Source organism: Prionailurus viverrinus, chromosome A2 (genome assembly GCF_022837055.1).
Source record: "Prionailurus viverrinus isolate Anna chromosome A2, UM_Priviv_1.0, whole genome shotgun sequence".
In the NCBI taxonomy this organism is placed as follows: Eukaryota; Metazoa; Chordata; class Mammalia; order Carnivora; family Felidae; genus Prionailurus; species Prionailurus viverrinus.
This window is the reverse complement of record NC_062562.1, coordinates 64,577,677-64,599,325: the sequence shown is the minus strand read 5'-3', so window position 1 is coordinate 64,599,325 and position 21,649 is coordinate 64,577,677. Positions and strand designations below refer to the sequence as shown.

General features: G+C 38.6%; 1 protein-coding gene across 2 annotated transcripts in view; it reads left to right on the top strand.

Moving 5' to 3' along the window:
- Window positions 1–21,649, top strand: part of ZPBP (zona pellucida binding protein) — a 113,392-nt gene that overhangs the window by 15,098 nt on the left and 76,645 nt on the right. For both annotated transcript variants that reach the window (XM_047826548.1, XM_047826540.1), the window contains 2 exons: window positions 4,864–5,013; window positions 17,632–17,850. In XM_047826548.1, the coding sequence (XP_047682504.1) occupies window positions 4,864–5,013; window positions 17,632–17,850 (369 nt within the window). The remainder of the gene's footprint in view (window positions 1–4,863; window positions 5,014–17,631; window positions 17,851–21,649) is intronic.

The window sequence follows — 21,649 nt, the reverse complement described above, 5'->3', positions numbered from 1 at the left end:
CCCGACGTGGGGCTCGAACTCACGGACCGCAAGATCGTGACCTGAGCTGAAGTCGGTCGCTTAACCGACTGAGCCACCCAGGTGCCCTGATCAGCTTCTTGGAGCTTTAATTTGATGCTTGCCGTTAATTTTTGAAAATTCTCTGCCATTATGTCTTCAAATATTTATTCTTTCCCATGCTGTCCCTCCTCTCCTTCTGAGATTTCTATCACCTATATGTAACGCTCTTTGATATTGTTGCACAGCTCTTGGATCTTTCTTCCTGGTGGTGGTGGTGGTTTATTTTTTCTCTTTGAGATTCAGATTGGGTTGTTTCTTTTGACATATATTGAAGCTCATTGATTCTTTCCTAAGCTGTATCGATCTTTTTATGAGTCCATTGAAGGAATACCTTGTGTTACTGTGTTTTTTGTTCTTGTTTTTGTCCATGTTGTTTTGCTTTTAGTTCTGGCATTTTCATTTGATTATTTTTTGTAATTTCAGTTTCTCTGCTAAAATCTCCTGTCTGGTCTTGCATATTATCCATGTTTTCTATTCAATATTTTAATGCTTTTGTCATTGTTATTTTAAATTAACTGTCTGATATTTTTGACATATATGTCACTTAAGAGTCTGACTCTGTACATCGCCTGGTATTTTGGAAATATGTCTTACTTATCTGTATGTCTCCTTGTTTTTTGTTAAAGTTGGACATCTTGAATAAAATAAGACTATAGATAGTAAGAATTTTTATGCTTTGAGATAAATACCTTTTTAAAAATAGCATTAATGGGGCGCCTGGGTGGTTCAGTTGGTTGAGCGACCGACTGCGGCTCAGGTTGTGATCTCAGTTTGTGAGTTTGAGCCCCGTGTCGGGCTCTGTGCTGACAGCTTAGAGCCTGGAGCCTGCTTCTGATTCTGTGTCTCCCTCTCTCTCTGCCCCTACCCCACTCATGCTCTTTCTCTGTCTCAGAAATAAATAAACATTTAAAAATTTTTTAAAAAATAGCATTAAGTCTTTAGTATTAGAAGTTTGTGTTAATCTAGTCACGAATTTATCTTGGTTTAATATTGGTTGTTGCTGTGGTTATTGAAAGCTTCAGTCAGATAAAGTTAAAGGTGTTTTAGGTATAGGCTGGTTGATGAGAAGTTCTTTTTCTCCAGTGTCTTTGGAGAAAACATTTCCTTTCTTGGCTTTGTTTTTCCTTTTTTATAAAAAAAAAAATCTCTAGAATCTCTTGCATCTCTTCTAATTTGATTATACTACATTTTGACTAGACTCTTTTACTGACGGGTCATTGGGAGAGAGGGACAGTCTCTGATGTTCGGTTAAGCCTGGTCTTTGGCAGGTATGGTGTCCCTGGGGCTTGTGGCCGGGGTGGGGGCAGCCGTCACAAATGCTCTAACCCCTTCTCCATCTGTAGTGTTGGCCTAGTACTTCTTGCTGACTGTTCCTCAAGGATGAGACTCTTTTCCCTTTATGTTTCCTTCCCCAGTGGCAATAAGTCTCCACAGAGTCCTAAGTGACTATTTTTGTTCCTTCTCTCCCTATACATTAAATCATTGTTGCATACCAGGAAGTAGGGGAAATGGGTGTGGGTGGACTTTTGGCAGGGTTGCTGGGCCCCTCCTTGAGCCAAGTCCGGTGGGAGTCATGCCTAGGATTCCCCTGACCTTCTCTTTGATCAGTCTGAGGTGTTCCTGAGGGTACACCCTATAAGAGGGTGTAACACCTCATCTCCCCCCACCCCAGTATCTCTGGTCCTCAGAAGTTTCACATGTTCACACAGGTTGACACTTGGCTTTTAGTAAATCATTGAGAACTTTCAGCTGAGTCTTCTTAAATGCTTGGGTCCTGGTTCTATCCACAGGTCACTGTCCCTCCCCAGATTTCAGGTTTATTGGTTACCTTCTCACCTCAGTTTTTTTGATAGGTTCGAGATAAATTGTTAACTGACAATTTGTCTTTTTCCTTATTGTAATAGTGGGGTCGATGTTCTTGTGGTCAGTTTCCATATCTGAGCAGAAACTAAAAGTGCAAACTTAATTTTTTTGTTAAATAATAAGTTATAATGAAATTGTGCTTAAATTTTGCCGTGTAATTTTAGAGTTGTAAGTCATGAACTAGAAGTCTAGTCCAACTCTAAAGTTTTAGATGATCAAGCTAAGTTGTGGAGAAAGAAGTATTGACTTTAGTTCAGTTATTCACGGACTGTGTGCTGTTGCCTGAGTTGTTCCTTTGCCTACATGTTCCTTTGGCATCATGAAATTCACATTTAAACACTGTTACTTAAAGGTCATTTGTTAAGTGGTGTTGTAGCATGGCTTTTTCTGTTGGCTGTGAAATCCTCTGAGTATCTTTTCAAAATGTGCCGCTTTTAATTTTTATTCATTCATGCATGCATGCATGCATGCATGCATGCATTTAGAGAGAGGGAGTGCATGAGTGAGGGAAGGGCAGAGGGAGAGGGAAAGCATCTCAAGCAGGCTCCACGCTCAGCTCGGCCCCAGTGTGGGGTTCAGTCTCAGGACTGTGAGATCATGACCTGAGCTGAAATCAAGAGTTGGACGTTTAACTGACTGAGCCTCCTGCGCACTCCCACTTTAATGTTTTAAAAATAAGAAGGTGAGAGGGTGCTTTATCGTGGATCATGTCCTACGTGATTTTCTGGCCGTCATAATACTTAAATTGTAATAGGTATTCAGATATGTATTAGTGCACTTATACTTCTAGTTTGGGAAAATTATAGCCAAGAATGCATAGCCTAATTGACAGCATGATATTCATGGTGTTTAAAATCTATGGGCATTTTATTTTATAGTTTGAGAAGAATCGGTATTAACTCTTCTTTATTTAAAAATTTTTTTTGAAGTTTTTATTTAAATTTTGGTTAACACACAGTGCAATATTCGTTTCAGGTGTAGAGTGTAGTGATCCAGCCCCTCCGTACAATCCCCGGTGCTCCTCACAAGTGTGCTCCTTGATCCCTGATCACCTGTTTCACCCAGCCCACCACCCACCTCCCCCATGCCAACCATTAGTTTGTTCTCTCTTGTTAAAGAGTCTCTTTCTTGGTTTGCCCCCCCCCTCTCTCTCTCTTTTTCCCCTGTGCTCATTTGTTTCTTAAATTCCACATACTAGTGAAATCATGTGGTATTTCTTTGACTCCACCTTTTATCATATTTACTATAAAGCATTTGTCTCTGCTGAAATCTATAGCAAACACTTGAAAACTTGTTAATCTGTTTTAGAAAAGAGACATTTTATGGTAAATATGTAATCTTTCATCAAAAAAGAAATGAGCATTACAATAGGAACATAGTCACAATTTATAACCTCTTTTTCAGCTTCATCCAAGGATTTGGAAATGGGAATTCTTAAGGCATAATATTCTGTGTAAATTCCTTGAGGGAGAGTATATCCATCTCTATTCATTTCTCCTTCAGTATCTGAAGTAGGACTTTGCATGTACTAGAAACCCAGCAAACTTTTAAAAATGTTTATTTATTTATTTTGAGAGAGAGAAAAAGAGAAAGCATGAGCAGGGTAAAGGGGTAGAGGGAAAGAGAGAATCCGAAGCATGCTCAGCATGGAGCCCAGTGTGGGGCTCCATCCCACCACCTGGGATCATGGCCTGAACTGAAATCAAGACTCAGACACTCAGGCAACTGAGCCACCCGGGCGCCCTGAAACCGAACAGATTTTTATTGAGCAAGTTAATAATGAAAATTTCATCATTAAGAACATTCCTGTTGTGTCTTTTTTTGAGGAACTACATTTATTCAAAAATAAATTTCAACCTGAAATTTATAAGCAATATGTTATTTACTTAAAGTGGAAAAAGATAATTATTTGCTGGGACAACACTTTCCATTCTAATGAAGGGCCTATGAAATTATTGAATGAGTTTTAATATAAAAATTTTCAAATGCAAAATTGGTTATGCACTTTCAGAATAATGACTTGAATTACTTAAGGATTTATAGCTTTTTCAAGTAATTTAAGTTGTATTTGTTACACGAAAACAATTCTGTGAGATATGCTGTCGTATATTATGATTCTTTGTTTTACAAATGATGGAGCTGGACCTAAGAAAGATTAAGTGATTACCCTCGGGTTACACAGTTTATGAGAAAGAAAGGTAGACCTGAAACCCATGTCTCAAGCCTCTAAATCACACCTCTTTGCTGTTACACAGCACAGCTTCCTCCCAGTGTGGTACTTAAGTAACAAAGCACACGGAAGTCCCAAGGGCTCTTAACATCCAGTCCTCATTCTCAACACTGCAGCTCTGATTGTGTGACTTTGGGCAGGTCGGGTGATCCAGTCTCTTGTTTTCTCTCTTCTGCAACCCTAAGGTTGTAACCCAGCCTTTGCCTGGTATCTTGTGTAATGACTAGAAGTTCCTAGTTATTAGTATCTTGGGTTAGTCTTTGTTCTGGATACATTGTTTCCTCCCTTTCACATACAGTTTGTAAGCTTACGGAGGGCAGAACTTATCAATCAGTGCACATACATATGTGGATATATAATTACTTTATAGCATATGTAAATAAATGCTGCTTTTATACACATGCGAATATCTGATAGAGTTCATTTCAATGCAAGGAGATTAGGAGTGCATGAAGTACATGGAATTGTCAGTCTCCTCTGCCACTTAGGCAGCCGCACAGTTGGTGACCCCTGGTTAGTCCAGTTCACACACTAAGAAGGTCATCCTGGCATCTGCTGTCAACAAACACCAGACGGAATCACTAGTTATGCCCCCGACAAACTCCAGTGATTCTGTAGGTAAATTTTGATGGTTTTGCTCTGTTTAGAAAATATTTTGTTATTTTATCTCAGTGTCGTGTAATTTAATTACTGTGTTATTCCTTTATTAGAAAACAGCACTACACAAGTAACATCCACAGGAAGCCTTATATTCCAGAACTTTGAGGAGGGAATGAGTGGAGTTTACACCTGTTTCCTGGAGTATAAACCTACTGTGGAGGAAATCGTGAAAAATCTTCAACTAAAATACGTTATATATGGTAAGAAGTGCATTTAGTTGTATGTTAACATTTCTTAATGTTTTCAAATATTTAAACATCTTTAGGTTTGTCTTAAAGGGACTTTATTTTTATTTTTATTTTTTGTCTTTTAAAGAAAAACTACTACTTGCCGCTATTTTACAAAGTGCTGCGTAAGTGTTAGTGCTGAGGGCAGACCTTCTTTTCTTTGGGGGAGTGTTGATATGAACGCAGATAAATTTAAACTGCTGAGTGAAAATGGGGCTGGAAATCATGTTTTCAGATTTTTACAATATTATAGTTCATACTGCTGTTAAATTCTGAGTTTCACTCTTGGTGGCACATTGCCATCCCCCCAGACAGGAGCATGAAATGCCACCATAAATCCTTCTCTAAAAGCAGTGCGGTCTGTGGAGGTATGAGATGGGGAGAGCTGGGTGGGTTACTCGAGTGGCCGGGAGAGCAGCGTGAGCAGAGGTTGCTTGTATGTCCCCTTTCACCGGGGGAACCTGCATGTGGTGGATGGAGTTGGGGTCCTCCGGGATGCACCTGTCTGATCTCCAGGACCTGGGCCTGTGCTGCCTTTCTGGACAGAAGGCTCTTCGCAGATATCGATTACATCTTGAGGAGAGGAGGTTGTCCTGAAGTCACTGAGCAGGCCCAGCGTCAGGGTCCTTAGCAGAGGAGGCACGAGGGCCATGGACACATAAAGGAGACGTGATGGCGGAAGGAGAGGCCCCCGTGGTTTCCTCTGAGGATGGAGGAGGGGCCACGGCCAGGGAGAGCAGGAGGCCTCTAGAAGCTGGAGCTGGAGGTGGAGGTAGCAGAGGCCTAGAACTTCCAGAAGGAGTGCACCTTGTAAGATTCACTTTGGACTTCTGGTCTCCAAAACTGCAAGATGATAATATTTGTGCTATTTGAAGCCACCGCGTCTGCGGTGATCTGTCACAGTAGCAACGGGAAACTAACGTACCATCCTTGTCACAGCTGGGTTGCAGAACGCGCGGCAGAATTATTAGTGGCTTCCTGATGATTTTCAGTCACTGATGAAACACTGTCCCATATATCCAAAGAAAGACATAATTTTTTTATGAGAAACTATGTTAACTTTCTTAGGCAAAAAATGTTTAAACTTTTGAATGTGTCACACTTCCTTTTTGTTACGTAGTTTTCCCCATCTTGTTATTTCACTTGTTTAAAAGGAATATACTTTGAAATCTCTTCTAAGGGTATATTCGCACATGCCTAAAATGAATGCTGATTTATAGTAATGGTAGGTGTAGCTAATATTTACTGAGCGTTCATTATGTGCCAGGCAGTGCTGTGTTTCCGTGGGATTAGGGCATTGTTTAAAGTGCTGTATTTGTATTCGACTCAGTCCTGCAACAGACCTGTGCAGTGCATACTGCCATGTCCTGTCTTGTGCAGAAGCACTGAGGCACGGAGTGGTGAAGCGACTCACTCAGGGCCTCACTGTGCGAATGGGGCGGAGATTCAGATTTGAATCTAGGAATTCTGATTCCGGAGTTGGTTCCACAGAGACCGCAGGATGAAGCCTCATTTAATAAAGCCTGACTTTGGAGACCTGCTATTCTTGTGCTTAAAACAAATCATGTAATTCGTTCTATTTCAATTATGGGAAGAGGCCAAATGTCTCCTCAACTGACGAATGGACAAAGAAGATATATGTATATAATGGAATACTACTTGGCAATGAGAAAGAATGAAATCCTGCCATTGGCAGCAACGTGGATGGAACTGGAAGGTATTATGCTAAGTGAAATAAGTCAGTCAGAGAAAGACAGATAATATATGTTTTCACTCATATGTGGAACTTGAGAAACTTAACAGAAGACCATGGGGGAAGGCGAGAAAACAGTTACAGAGAGGGAGGGAGGCAAACCATAAGAGACTCTTAAATACAGAGAACGAACTGAGGGTTGATGGGGGTGGAGGGGCGAGGGAGAGGGGAAAATGGGTGATGGGCATTGAGGAGGGCACCTGTTGGGATGAGCATTGTGTGTTGTATGGAAGTGATGAATCAGGGGAATCTACTCCCCAAGCCAAGAGCACACTGTATACACTGTATGTTCTCCAACTTGACAATAAATTATATTTAAAAAAAAGAAAAAAAGATCCACTTTAATCTTTCTAATGGCCACATGGTATTCCAGATTTGATTACTCCTCAGTTGGTGATCGTGGAGTTTGTGTCACATTTCCCTACTTCAAAGGGTACTGTATGGAACAGTTGAATAAATCCCTCTCCCTGCTGCCCCCACTGTGTATGTGTGTGTGTGTGTCTTTTTGTCTCTGTCTCTCATCTATTTCTATGTAAACACACAACCCACACATTTTACGTATGTATGCATGCATGCATGTATGTATTTGTAGTATTCCACCATGAGGCACACTTTATTTTTTCCAAATTCAAAAACAGACGAAATTAGGCTATCAATGGAGAAACAATGGGGATAATCACCTCTTTATTAATTAGTTTTGATAGAATAAATTTTAATCCTAGAAGACTTGTTTTAACTTAACGTTAGACTATATTACTGTGGTCCAGTATATATATATTATAGGTCCGTATAGTTATTACCATAGAGTTAATGTGATCCCATTTTATCAAGCCAATTACAGGTGGTGAAGATTTAATTTCACTTAGTTTCCCTTCTGTTAGAGCATCTCTACTCAATATGAGATATTTTAAGGCAGTGAGTACCACGACTATGGCAAATTTAGGCAAGGCTACAACTTAAGTGAGCCATACTTATTTTTCTCTATTTTATATTTATTATTCTAATATTACGGAGGGTAACATGTTTAAGTTTAGTTGGTTCTCCGGGTATAACCATAATTTGAGCCCTCTTATTAAGTCTATAGAGTTTGGCCATTTGGCACATTTTAACAAATGTTAAAATAAATTTATATTAAACAGGCACAAAAGCCATCAGAGCCCTTTTAAAATCTTTTTATATGTAAAGTTCTTTAGTATATACATTTGGTACATATATATTTTTTAATTTTTTTATTAAAAATTTTTTTAATGTTTATTTACTTCTGAGAGAGAGAGAGAAAGACGGAATGTGAGTGGGGGAGTGGCAGAGACAGAGGGAGACACAGAATCAGAAGCAGGCTCCAGGCTCCGAGCTGTCGGCACAGAGCCCGATGTGGGGCTCGAACCCACGAACTGCGAGATCATGACCTGAGGCGAAGTCAGAAGCTTAAGCGAGTGAGCCACCCAGGCGCCTCCCACTTTACCCATTTCTTGACCCTTCACTACCTGCCTGTGGCAACCACCAGTCTGTTTTCTGTATCTGTGAGCTTCTCTTTTTTAGGTTACACATAGAAAAGAAATCATACAGTATTTGTCTTTCTCCGTCTGACTTACTTCACTTAGCTTATAAAGCCCTCAAAGTCCATCCGTGTTGCCGCACACATGCACACGCGGCCCACAATTTCTTTAGCCATTCGATCAGCAGGGGACACAGTTGGCTACTGTCAATAGTGCTGCAGTGAATATGGGGGTGCATATGTCCTTTTGAGTTAGTGCTTTTTTGTGGGTTTTGGGGGGGGGGGGAGGGATAAATATCCAGAAGTAGAATTTCTGGACCATATGGTTGTTCAGTTTTAGTTTTTTGAGGAACCTCCGTACTGTTTTCCGTAGTGGCTGCACCAGTTTACCACCAAACAGTATGCAAGGGTTCTCTTTTTCCCACATCCTTTCCAGTACTCATTACTTTTTGTTTTTGTTTTTGTTTGTTTGTTTGGGTTTTTTTTTTTTTTTTTTTTTTTTTTTTTTTTTTGGTTGGTAACAGTCATTCTAACAGGTGCATTTCCCTGATAATGATGTTGAGCACTTTTTCATGTACCTGCTGGCCATCTGTATTTCTTTGGAAAAATGTCTATTTAGATCTTTTGCCTATTTTAAATTGGATTGTTTGTGTTTTTGCTGTTAGTTTGTATAAGGTCTTTATAGATTTTGGATAGTAACTGCTTATCTGATACATGATTTACAGAAGTTTTCTTCTACTCAGTAGGATGCCTTTTTTATTTTGTGGATTATTTTCTTTGCTTTGCAGAAGCTCTCTAGTATAATATAGTTTCACTTGTTTATTTTTGCTTTTGTTGCTTTTACTCTTGGTGTCAGGTTAAAAAACTTGCAAAGGTACTTATCACCTATATTCTTTTCTAGAAGTTTTATGGTTTCAGGTTTTACCTTCAGTTCTTTAATCCATTTCAAGTTAATTCTTGTGTGTAGTATAAGATAGTGATCCAGCTTCATTCTTTTCTATGTGCATGTCCAGTTTCCAGCACCATTTTTTGAAGAGACCAACCTTCCGTCATTGTATGTTGTTGGCTCTTTTGTTGTAAAATTAATTGACTCCCTATGTGGATTTATTTCTGGGCTCTCTGTTCTGTTGGTCTGTAGCTCTATACCATACTTTTTACATTACTGTAGCTTCGTAATAGAGTTTGAAATCAGGGAGCATGATGATGCCTCCAGCTTTGTTCTTCTTTCTTGAGATTGCTTTGGCTATATGGGGTCTTAGGATTGTTTGTTCTATTTCTGTAAGAAGCATCATTGTAATTCTGATAGGGATTTTATTGAATCACATTGATTTGGGTAGTGTGAACATCTTAGCAGTATTGATTATTATAATCCCATGTACGTGGAATATATTTTCATTTATTTGTCTTCTTCAGTTTCTTAATGTCTTATAATTTGGAGTAGAGCTAAAGTATTTCAGTTTCTTGAGGTCTGGTTTATCAAACTTGGTTATTAAGCATCGTCCTATTTTTTCCTAAAGCCTGACAATGTCACTTTTAATGTTAATGCATTTTCAGTTGTTTTTTGTATGAGGCGTGAGGTTTAAATTGTTTATAGGTGGATATCCACTTGCACCAGCTTCGTTTCTTGCAAAGACTGTTCTTCCTTTGATGGATTGTTTTTGTACCTTTGTCAAAAACCAGTTGAGAATATTTGTGAGAGTATTTCTGGGTTCTCTAATTTCTTCCATTAATTAATAGGTCTGTCCCTCTGCCAGTACCACATTAATTAATTAATTACTATAACTGTATAGAAACATTCAATATAAGGTAAAGTAATTCTAATTCTCCTACTATTCATTTTTATGAAGATTGTTTTTGTGTTTTTTGGGCCTGCCCCTTTCCATATAAATTTTAGAATAATCTTGAATGTGTCTACAAAGTGTCCTGCTGGAATTTCTATGGGAATTACATGTGGGAATTTCTATGGGAATTACTCTATAGATAAATTTGGGGGGAAATTGCCACCTCTACTATAGTAAGTGTTTCAATCCATGAACATGGTTTATCTCCATTTACTTAAGTCGTTCTTCATTTCTTACATCTATTATTTTTCTATTTTTATTTCTTTCATGTATGTGTTCAGTATGTACCTAAGTATATTATTTTGTTCTTTGGAGCAATTTTAAATGGTATTAGGTTTTAAATTTTGGATTCCACATGCTTATTGTTGATATATAGCAAATGAATTATTACTTGTATCTTAATCTTATAACCTGCCATTTTAACATAAGGTTAGTTAATAGTTCTAGAATCTTTTTATTTTGTAGATTCTCTGTGAGACAGTCATGTCATAAGCACAGATGGACAGTTTTGTTTTATTTATTTATTTTTCAATTTGTATGCCTTATTTTTCTTATTGTGGTGACTAGGACTTCTAATAATTTGCTGAATAAGAGTGGTGAAAGCAGACATCTTTGCCTTGATTGTAAATGTGATATTAGCTGTAGTTCTTATGTAGGTTCCCTTGAGGGGAGGTTGAGGAAGTTTCCTTCCATTCCAAGTTTGTTGATTGTGTGTGTGTGTGTGTGTGTGTGTGTGTGTGTGTGTGTGAGAGGGTGTTGGATTTTGTCAAGTGCTTTTTGTCTGCATTAACTGATAATTATGTGGTTTTTGTTTTGTGTGTTATTGATATAATATATTACACTAATTGGTTTACAAATGTTAAACCAACCTTGCATTTCTAGAATAGATAAATCTCACTTGGTCACGATGTATAATTCTTTCACTATGCTGTAGGATTCAGTTTTCTAGTGTTTTGTTAAAAGTTTTTGGCATCCGTGTTCATAAGACATTGGTCCATAGTTTTCTTGTGGTATCTCTTTTGTGTGGTTTTGCTATCAGGGTAATACTAGACTCATAGTATGAGTTGGGAAGTTTTTCTTCCTCTTTTGATTTTGGAAGAGTTAATTTAAAATTGTTGACATTTCTTAAAATATTTTCTAGAATTCTTGAGTGAAGACATCTGGACTTTGGTTTTTCTTCACTCTATATACATACACGTATGTATGTGTATATATACTGGTTATTAATTCTCTTTGTTTATTGTAGCTCTGTTTAGATCTTCTGTGTTTTTATTGAGTCAGTTTTAATAGTTTGTGTCTTTCTAGGATTTTTCTATTTTATCTAAGCTAATTATTGGCATACAGTTGTTCATAGTGTCCCTTTGTAGTAATTTTTTATTTTGTAAGGTCAGAGTAATTCTGCAATAATGCTGTTTCTTTCATTTCTGGTTTTGAGAATTTGAATCTTCTCTATTTTTCTTGATTACTTTAGCTAATTTTGTTCATTTCTTCAAAAAACTAGGTTTGTTTCATTGCTTCTATTGTTTTTCTTTTCACTATACCATTAATCTCTGCTCTACATTTTATTATTTAAATAATAATAATTTTCTTCCTTCTGTTTGCTTTAGGTTTAGTTTTCTCATTTTTTTCCAGTGCCATAAGGTTAAAGGTTAGATTACTGATTTGAGATCTTTCTTTTGTGATAAAAGCACATTATATGTACACACGCGCGTGCGCACGCGCGCGCACACACACACACACACACACACACACACACACACTGCTAAGTACTGCTTTAATTGCATCCCATTGATTTTGTCTTTATTTTAATTTATATCAAGATATTTTCTAACTGCTCTTTTGATTTCCTTATTTGACATACTGGTTATTTAGGATGCTATTGTTTGATTTCTGTGTCTCTGTAAGTGTCTCAAATTTCTCTCTCACTCTAATTTTATTCCATTTTAGAGACAATACTTTGTATTTCAATCCTTTTAAGTTTATTGAGATTTGTAGTGCAGTATCTGCAACATCTTTGAGTATTTGAGTGTGTGCCATGAGCACTCCAGAAGAATGTGTATTCTGCTGTTTTGGGTGGAGATCTGTAGATACTTGTTAGGTCTGTTTGTTCATGACACTACCCAGGACTTCTATTTCTATGTTGATCTTCTGCCTAGTTGTTGTATCTATTATTGTAAGTGGGTGTTGAAATCCCCAACTAATAATTGTTGTCTGTTTCTTTTTTTATTTGTCAGTTTTTGGTTTGTTTTGGTACATTGTTCTTAGGTGTGTCTATGTTTATAATTGTTCTGTCTTACTGAAGGATTTTCCCTTCTAATAAAATGTTCCTTTTTGTTTGTTTGTTTCGTCTAAAGTCTCTCTTACCTGATAATTGTATAGCCACTTCTGCTTTCTTGTGTTTGCTGTATGCATAGTATATCATCTTTCACGTTACTACTTTCTATCAGTTTGTATTTTTTTAAATATAAAGTGTGTCTCATGTAGCCACCAGATAGTTGATACTGCTTTTTCAATCCAGTTTCACAGTCTGTGAAGAGACTAGACAGTATCATTTTTGACTGGATAGTGTCATTCCTTTACATTTAATGTCATTTTTATATCATTAGATATACTCTGCTGTTTTATTTTTTGCTTCATGTGCGTTCCTGTATTTCGCATGAATTCTTTGGAATTAAAAGATTAATTCCTAATGTAGCATTTTAAGTAGTGATTTTTCACTTTGTATTTGAGTTTTATTTCCTGATTGTTCTGAGGATTACCACATACATCTTAACCTACCTTACAGAGTCAGCTTGACATTTATACTAAATTCCACTGAGATGTAGAAAAGTTACTCTTACATATACATATTCCTTTTCTCTGCTTTTTGTGGTATAAATATTATGCGTGTTACATTTGTAAATGTTACACAACTATCAATAGATAGCTCTTATTTTGCATAGTGTTATGTGTTTCTGAAAAGCCAGAAACAGAAAGGAGAGCAAGTGTGTTTGTAGGTTTATAGCTTACTAGCTTTTTTGTTGCTCATTTTTTATTCTCTTCATTTGTTCCCATGTATTCAAGTTACCACCTGTAGTCGTTTCCTTGGCCCAGTGTAGGGGACCAGTGGAACATCATACACAAATCCTTTACACAGTTGCTTTTTCTATCAGTAAAAGGAAAAAAGTAGAAGAAATATGCACTTATTCTGTCTTTGTAATGACATAATTACCTTTACTGGAACACTGTTTTTGGTGTGGATTCCGATTACTGACTATGGCCATGTTCTTTCACTCTAATCTGAAGAACTGCTTTTAGCTGATTCCTTCTTCTGCCAGATCACAATCCTCTCTTGAGCCCCTGAGTCCATTTTTCCTTTCAGTGCTTTCATTTTTCAACTGCAGAATGTGCACTTCGTTCATTTTTTATAATTTCAAACTTTACAAATATTAGTTATGTGAAATTCTCATTATACCTTCCTTCTTTAATCATAATTTCCTTTCGTTATTTTAACATATTCATAACGGATGCTTTGAAATCTTTATCTTTTAAATCCCACATCTGATCATTCTCGCAAGTGGTTACTGTTTCCTACTTTTTTCCAGGACATGAGTCATTCTTTTCTGTTTCCTTGCTTGACTCAAATTTTTTTCAGAACCTGGACTTTTTAGATAGCCTGGAACCTGCCGCCCTCCCCAGGCTTGTAATTATTTGATGTTTGTTTAGCAAGTGCCTAGATCATTTCCATGAAGTTCGCAAGTGTCTAGATCACTTCCATGAAGTTTGCTCCTCACTCACCATAATGTGAAGCCCCCCACCCTCAGCCCCTAGTTTGTTTTAGGAATGGCAGCAGTTAGTTTTTAGCAATGCCCTGGGCATAAATTCCTCTGAAGGCTGATCCAGTGAAGTATGCCTTCCTTTGAGGGGATATTCCCCTGGTCAGTGTTTGAGACTCTCTCTGACCTCAGGATTGTTGCTTGCAGCATAGACTTCCGGAGTTGCTGTCTGACAGACTAGGCAGCCTGCGTGCAGTTCACCTGCCCCCCCCCCCCCCAGGGAGTCTATAAGTCACCTCCCCACCGTCTTTCCCCAGACCTCCTGGGTTTTTGAGACTGCCCCGAGGTTCCAGCTTCCTGGCACTTTATCTCCAGTGATGCCTGTTCCTTCCAGAAGAGATTCTGAGCTCTCTGCTCTCCCGCCTGCTCCTGCCCCCTGGCACATCCTCCCACCTGACCCGCAGTCTGGAGCTGGGGTGAGGACACGAGTGCCCCCCTGCTGTAGCCGGGGAGGGGTAGCAGCAGCATCTCTGGGACCCCTGGGTTTGCTGCTCCAGCTGTGGACCCCTCACCGTGAACTGGGCCAGGGCAGTCAAGGGCAGCGAGGGCCCCCGGGGGGCATTGTCAGCATTGCCACAGCCAGTGTCAAGCCTCCATGGCATGAAGTGCTGGCCAGTGGAAGAAGGGAGTCGTCCCCTCCCAGCTGTCTCAGCCATACTCACCTGCACCTTCCCGCCGGGAGCAGGTAGTTCCGCTTGGCAGGAGAAGTGCCGACCCCCCCTGTCCCTCCTGGGGGGGCCGCTGTCTGGGGGCTGGGGAAGAGGGCGCCCCACATTCTCATCTGCCCAGTCTGGAGTGCTTTCCATCTCACTGGGCCGAGAGGGGAGGGAGGTGGAAGGTCTGGGTTCACCACCCCGGACTCCCTGTTCTTACTGACTGTTAGGAGATTTTTTTGAATAAATATTTTTTCACTTTTCTCTTTGTCCTAATGTCCCCCAAAACTCAGTTCCCCTCTTGGTGGGTGTTGAGCCTAAAGGCACAACTGAGCCAAGAATAGGAAAAGGAAGGGTTTTACTAGCAACAAGTAAGGAGAACATTGGGGATCTTTCCCAAAGCAGAGTCTCCCAGAATTGGGGTAAGTCACCAGGGCCAGCGGCTTCCTCAGTTCTCTGGCTTTGGTGGGTCCAGAATCTGAGCACTCGGAGGGCTTTAGATCCCGCAAAGGTACCTGAAGCGTGTGAGGCGGGTCAGGCTTCACTTTTGAGTCTGCACGGGGAGTTTTAAAATATGGGTTTGTTTTTGTTTGTGTACAGATTTTTTGTTTGTCTTCCTACCGACAGTATTTCCGTTATCAGAAAAGAATAGTAGATAATAGTTTATGAATATCTTCTGGCTCTGTTTAGTACAAGAACATGTTTAGTCTGCCCTAGTTTGTGCACACTTTTTCCTCCCCAACCGGCGCCTCAGCCACCAGCCTGTGGATTGGTCTAGGATTGTGTTGGCAGGCAAATGGCATTTCACCTCTTTGGTGGTGCCTCATCTCCCCTACTGCCACCCAAAAGTGTGTTTAAATCGCTTGGCATTCCCCGCCAATAGTTTGCAAGTCCACAAAATGAGTGGCTTTGGACTCCGTCTCTTAGCTGTTTTTCAGCTTTGACGTTTTATGTCGATTCTTTTAAAAGCTGGTGATGGAATAAAATGCAGTGAACTGCTGTCCGCTCATAATTAATTGATATATTTGTCAGAACTAACTAGCACCGGGAGTTTTATCACCTATTTATTGTCGCTGATATTGGTGCGGTTTTGGAGTGATGGTGGTTCGGAGCTGTTGGCCAAGAAGAATTCTGGAGATGTCTTTGGTGCAAAAAGGTGGTTTTATTAAAGCACGGGGACAGGACCCGGGGGCAGAAAGAGCTGCACTGGGTTTATGAGGATTGACTGGTTCTATAGAGGCCTCCAGAAGGACTTCGATGTGCTAAAAAGGACTCATAATGTCCCTGAGGCCTTGCTGTTGTCAGGCTAAGGCTGTTTTCCCTCCAGGAAGGCATTAACATTAAGACAGTTGGGAGTTTATTGGAGGAATGTTTTATTCTGCCTGTCTCAAATATTTGTCAATGGGCTATACTATTGACAAATATGTGTAACATTTGAGAAACATTAAATATTGTCAGTGGGTTATAAAGAAATTTAATTGGGGGCACCTGGGTGGCTCAGTCGGTTGGGCGTCCGACTTCGGCTCAGGTCATGATCTCACGGCCCGTGCGTTCGAGCCCCGCATCAGACTCTATCCTGTCAGTTCGGAGCCTGGAGCCTACTTCGGATTCTGTGTCTCACTCTCTCTCTGCCCTTCCCCCACTCACTCTCTGTCTTTATCAAAAAAAGGAATAAACGTAAAAAAAAATAAATAAAATAAAAAGAAATTTTATTTTATTTACCATTTCCTTCTTGTCTTTGTTTCCCACATCACTGTGGAGAGGAGGGTGATGTTGGGGCTCCAGGAAACTAAGTCTATGGGTTTCTGGAGATTAGGCTATTGATAGGATTGCCTTTTTCTTGTCATTTACTAAGGTATTTGTAAACTGGTGGAGACTCATGTCCTGCGTGACTGTGATCGCTTATCAGTTAAATTGTTTTTTCCCTTTCATTTGTTCTTGGGCAGTCAGGAGTGCCCAGGAATGTCGCGCAGAGCCCACCTTACTGGGGGTGGGGGGTGTTTGCCGGGTGTCAGCTCGCCTGATGCTCCCTCAGCAATCATTAGACTGTCTCCTGGCCTGTTAGTTCCTACACTCTTTCCTAGGCCAGCAGGGCCTAAAATAACTTTTCACACATCTCGGAAACTGTCGTTCTTTTTCTGGGAACCCCTCTCTCTTTCTGCTTGCATTAGGACCATTTTCAGAGATTATAAATGGTTGTTTTTTAAAAATAATTTACGTTATTTTTCATTGGGATGTGGGCTTCTGTTTCTCCAGCTCTCATGTCCTGCTACTATAATTGTTTTAATAATATTTTTAATAGTCATTACTTTATTAGATGTACCATTTGTTATTTAGTAGTAGTTTGTTTTCAAATGTTTGACGGATTTTATTTATTAAAAAAAATTTTTTTTAATGTTTATTTTTGAGACAGAGACAGAACATGAGCAGGTGAGGGGCAGAGAGAGAGAGAGAGAGAGAGAGAGAGAGAGAGAATCCAAAAGCAGGTTCCAGGCTCCAAGCTGTGTTTGATGGATTTTAATTGTTGATTTGGATTTTGATTTCTTTGTGTCAGAGCATGTGGTTACATAATATATGTAATTGTTATGGATTTCTTATCATCTTTATTTTTTTGTGTCATTTCAGTTATATATTGAAATGGGCAGGAAAAACGTTCCCCATTTCAGATATTGTAATGGCACTCGATAAAACTGGTAGATTTATGAGAAACATACTATTTGTTGCTTATAGCTGGTAATTATATGACTATAGTTTATTCTAAGATGAATATTAAGAGAACTTTCATTCCTAAGTTTGAGGAAGAATAATATATTGGTTAAGGGCGTAGAGTCTGGGGCAGGTTTCTCGGTTAGAATCTTAGTTTTGACACCATAGGCATGGGAGTGTGACATAACCCCCGTATCCCTCAGTTTCCTCAGGATGGATATAAAAATACTATGAACTTCTTCCAAGTAATGATTTCGCTTGAGTAGTTGCAATGCATTTGAATTGCTTAAATAACCGCTTTTGTGTTATTCTGTTTAATTTTTTACAGCTTATCGTGAGCCTCATTATTATTACCAGTTCACGGCTCGATATCATGCAGCTCCTTGCAATAGTATTTATAATATTTCTTTTGAGAAGAAACTTCTTCAGATTTTAAGCAAATTGGTTCTTGACCTTTCATGTGAGGTTTCTTTACTGAAGTCTGAATGCCATCATGTTAAAATGCAAAGAGCTGGTTTGCAGAATGAATTGTTCTTTACATTTTCAGGTAAGTAAACACAGTTCTTTACAGAAAACGAATAGCAAATTTTAAAGACATGTGAATTACCAACAACATTTTTAGAATGTAAATATTATAGATCTGAATACTTTTCATGTTCTCTACTCTGGCTTAGTTCTGATAGGCCCCAAAATAAAATTCTACTGATTTATGTGCTCAGTGAAAATTTTGCACTCTCAAATAACTAAACCTTGCTGTGGTAACTTATTAGAGAATGGGGTTAGTATAAGGAAATGCCTATCTTGATATTTGACTACAGGATTTAATTTGCAAAAAGCATCTAAGTGCAATAAGATGAGTTAATATAGATCAGATCAGAGGGACCGTTCTAACAGCTTACAGTGCTTTTCCTAATAACACAGAGTGGAGGCCCAGTATTTTCTGGAAATTTCAAGGAATTTCGAGGAATTGATTTTAGACTTATATAAAGGGCTTGTTGATGAATGAACACTTTGGAATAACTGTCGGTGTATTTTACTGGGTCCCATGGCAATTGACTCCGTCCCCTTTCCATCTCAAATGATCTTGCTTGCCGTACTCCTTTCTTTCTTCTTTACTCTGTCCTTGATTCCTCTCCTGCTGGTGTTTGTATTCACTCCTCTCTCTCTCTCTTTTTTTTTGGGGGGGGGACATCTATGATTAAATTTTTAGACACACCTGAGAGGTGTGAAGCTTTACAGGAAAAGAAGAAGAGAAGTTCAGCCCCATTTTCACTGTCTTTTTTTTTTATCTTCCTTACTGCTTTTCTCCTTTTCCAGAAAAATTGTGAAAGTTATTCTGCAGCTGCTGAGACAAAGTATCACAGTTAGACTGGTTCTTCAGCTCTTCAAGGACCCACTGTTAGCATTCATGAGTCATGAGATCTTTTACCCAGTGTATTTAATAGGTGCTGTTATTAGGCATTTAATAGTCCTTAGAAAACCTTGGAAGTGTAGTTGAACCCATAAGAGAAAAATGATGGTAATGGAAACAAGGCATGGTGGGCTTGAGATGCATTTCTCTAATGACTAATGATGCCGAGTACCTTTTCATGTGCTTACTAGCCATTTGTGTGTATTCTTTTTTGGAGAAAAGTATATTCAAGTCCTTTGTCCAGTATTTCTTTTTCCAGCTTTACTGAAATAAATTGATACGTAACATTATGTAAGTTGAAGAAGTAAGGAATAAGGATTTGATACACATATATATTACAACATGATTACCACAGTAAAGTGAACACATCATCTCACATAGTTACAGTTTATTTTATCTTATTATTTTATCGTGGTGAGAACTTTTACAATCTGCTCTTATAGCAACTTTCAAATATACCTTATTGTTAACCGTATTCACCATGCTCTATATTATATCCATATGCTTATTCATCTTCTAACTAGAAGTTTGTATCCTTGGTCTAACGTCATCCATTTCCCTCAGGCCCTACCCTCTAACCCAGCATCCACCAGTCAGTTCTCTGTTCCTATGAGTGGTTTTTGTAGATTCCACATGTAAATGAGATGGAAGTATTTGTCATTCTCTGTTTGACTTAATTTCACTCAGCACAATGCCCTCAAGGTCCATCCACTTTGTTGCAGATGGTAGAATTTGCTTTTTCTTCACAGATAAATGCTGTTCCATTGTGTCTGTATGGATACATCCTTACACACAATCGTTTCCTCTACTGTGAAGAAGTTTTCTAGTTTGATATAGGTCCACGTTTTGGTTTGGTTTCGTTGCTTGTGCTTCGGCTGTCATATAAAGTCATTGGCATGTTCACTAAGGAGCTTTTTTGTATATTTTCTTCTGGGAATTTTATGGTTTAGGTCTTACATTTAAATCTTCAGTTCAAATTAATGGTTGGGATTGGCGTGAGATCAGAGTCCAGTTTAATTCTCTGGCATGTGACTGTTTGGTTTTCCCAGTACAATTTATTGTAGAGACTACCTATTCTCCATTGAATATTCTTGGCTCCTTTGACCTTATATACATGAGTTTATTTCTTGGGCTCTCAACTCGGTTCCATAGATACGTGTTTTATGTCCGTACCATACTCTTTTGATTACCGTACCTTTGTAATATACATTGAAATTAGAAGTGTATTGCCTCCAGTTTTTTTCTTTCCCTGAAGTACATTGGTTATTCAGGATTCTTTGTGGTCCCATAAGAATTTGAGTGTTTATATTTCTGTAAAAGATGCTGGTGGAATCTTGATAAAGATTGTATTGAATCCATAGATTGCTTTGGGTTGTATGGACATTTTAACAATGTTGATTCTTAACCTTATGAACCTGGGATATCTTTCTACTTATTTGTGAGTCTTTAGTTTCCTTATCAATATCTTACTGCCTTCAGTGTACAGATCTTTTTACCTTATTGTTTAAATTTATTCCTAATTATATTGTTGTTTTTGATATTATTATAAGTGGCATTGTTTTCTTTATTTCTTTTAAAGTAACTTGTTACTGTATAGAAATGAAATTTATGTTTGTATGTTGATTTTGTGTTCTGCAGCATTACTGAATTCATTTATTAGGTCTAACAATTTTTTTGGTGGAGTCTCTTGCATTTTCTGTACGTATGATTGCATCATCTGCAGGCACAGACGTTTTTACTCATTCCATTTTGATTCAGATGCCTTTTCTTTCTCTTGCCTGATTGCTCGGGCCAGGACTTCTAATACTGTTACTATAGGAATGGTGAGAATAGGCCTCCTTGTCTTGTTCTTGATCTTAGAGAAAAATCTTTCAACCTTTTACCATTGAGTATGATGTTAGCTGTAGGCTTTTAATATGTTGGAGTACTTTCCTTCTGACCTGATTTGTTGGTCAGTAATTGTGAATGACTATTGAATTTTGCCAAACACTTTTGCATCTACTGGGATACTCATAGGATTTTTTTATTCTATTCACGTGATGCATCATACTTGTTGATTTGCATACGTTGAACCATCCTTGCATCCCAGAGATGACTCCTACTTGATCATGGGGTACGAAGCTTTTAATGTGTTATTGAAGTTGGCTTGCTGGTGTTTTGTTGAGAATCTTTCCTTCTGTATTCATCAGGGGTATTGGTCTGTAGTTTTTTTCTTGTAGTGTCTGTATCTGGCTTTGGTATCAGGGATAACAGTGGCCATGTAAAATGAGCTCTTGGGCATGTTACCTTTTCTTCAGTTTTTTAAAAGAGTTTGAGAAGGATTGGCATTGAGTTTTTAAAAATATTGGGCAGAATTTGCCAGTGAAGCTATCTGGTCCTGGTATTTTTCTGTTTGGGGAGGTCTTGGTGACAGATTCAATTCTCTACTTGTTGTTGATCTGTTCAGATTTTCTGTTTTGTAATGATTCAGTCCTCTTAGGCTATATGTTTTTAAGAATGGACCCATTTATTTTAGGTTGTCCAGTTCTTGGTACATAGTTATTCATAGCCACCTTTAATGATCCTTTGTATTTCTTTGGTATCAGTTGTAATGTCTCCAGATTCATTTATAATTTTATTTATTTGGGATCTGTCTTTCTTTTTTTTTTTTTTTTTTTTTTTTTTTTTTTTTTTTTGCTTGTCTAGCTAAAGGTTATCCATTTTGTTATTTTTTCAAAGAACCGGGGGCACCTGGGTGGCTCAGTCAGTTAAGCATCATCTGACTTCAGCCCATGTCATGATCTCACCATTCGTGAGTTTGAGCCGTTGGACTCTATGCTGACAGCTCAGCATGGAGCCTGGAGCCTCCTTCAGATTCTGTGCTTCCTTCTCTCTCTGCCCTTCCCCCGCTAATGCTTTCTCTCTCTCTCTCTCTCTCTCTCTCTCTCTCTCTCTC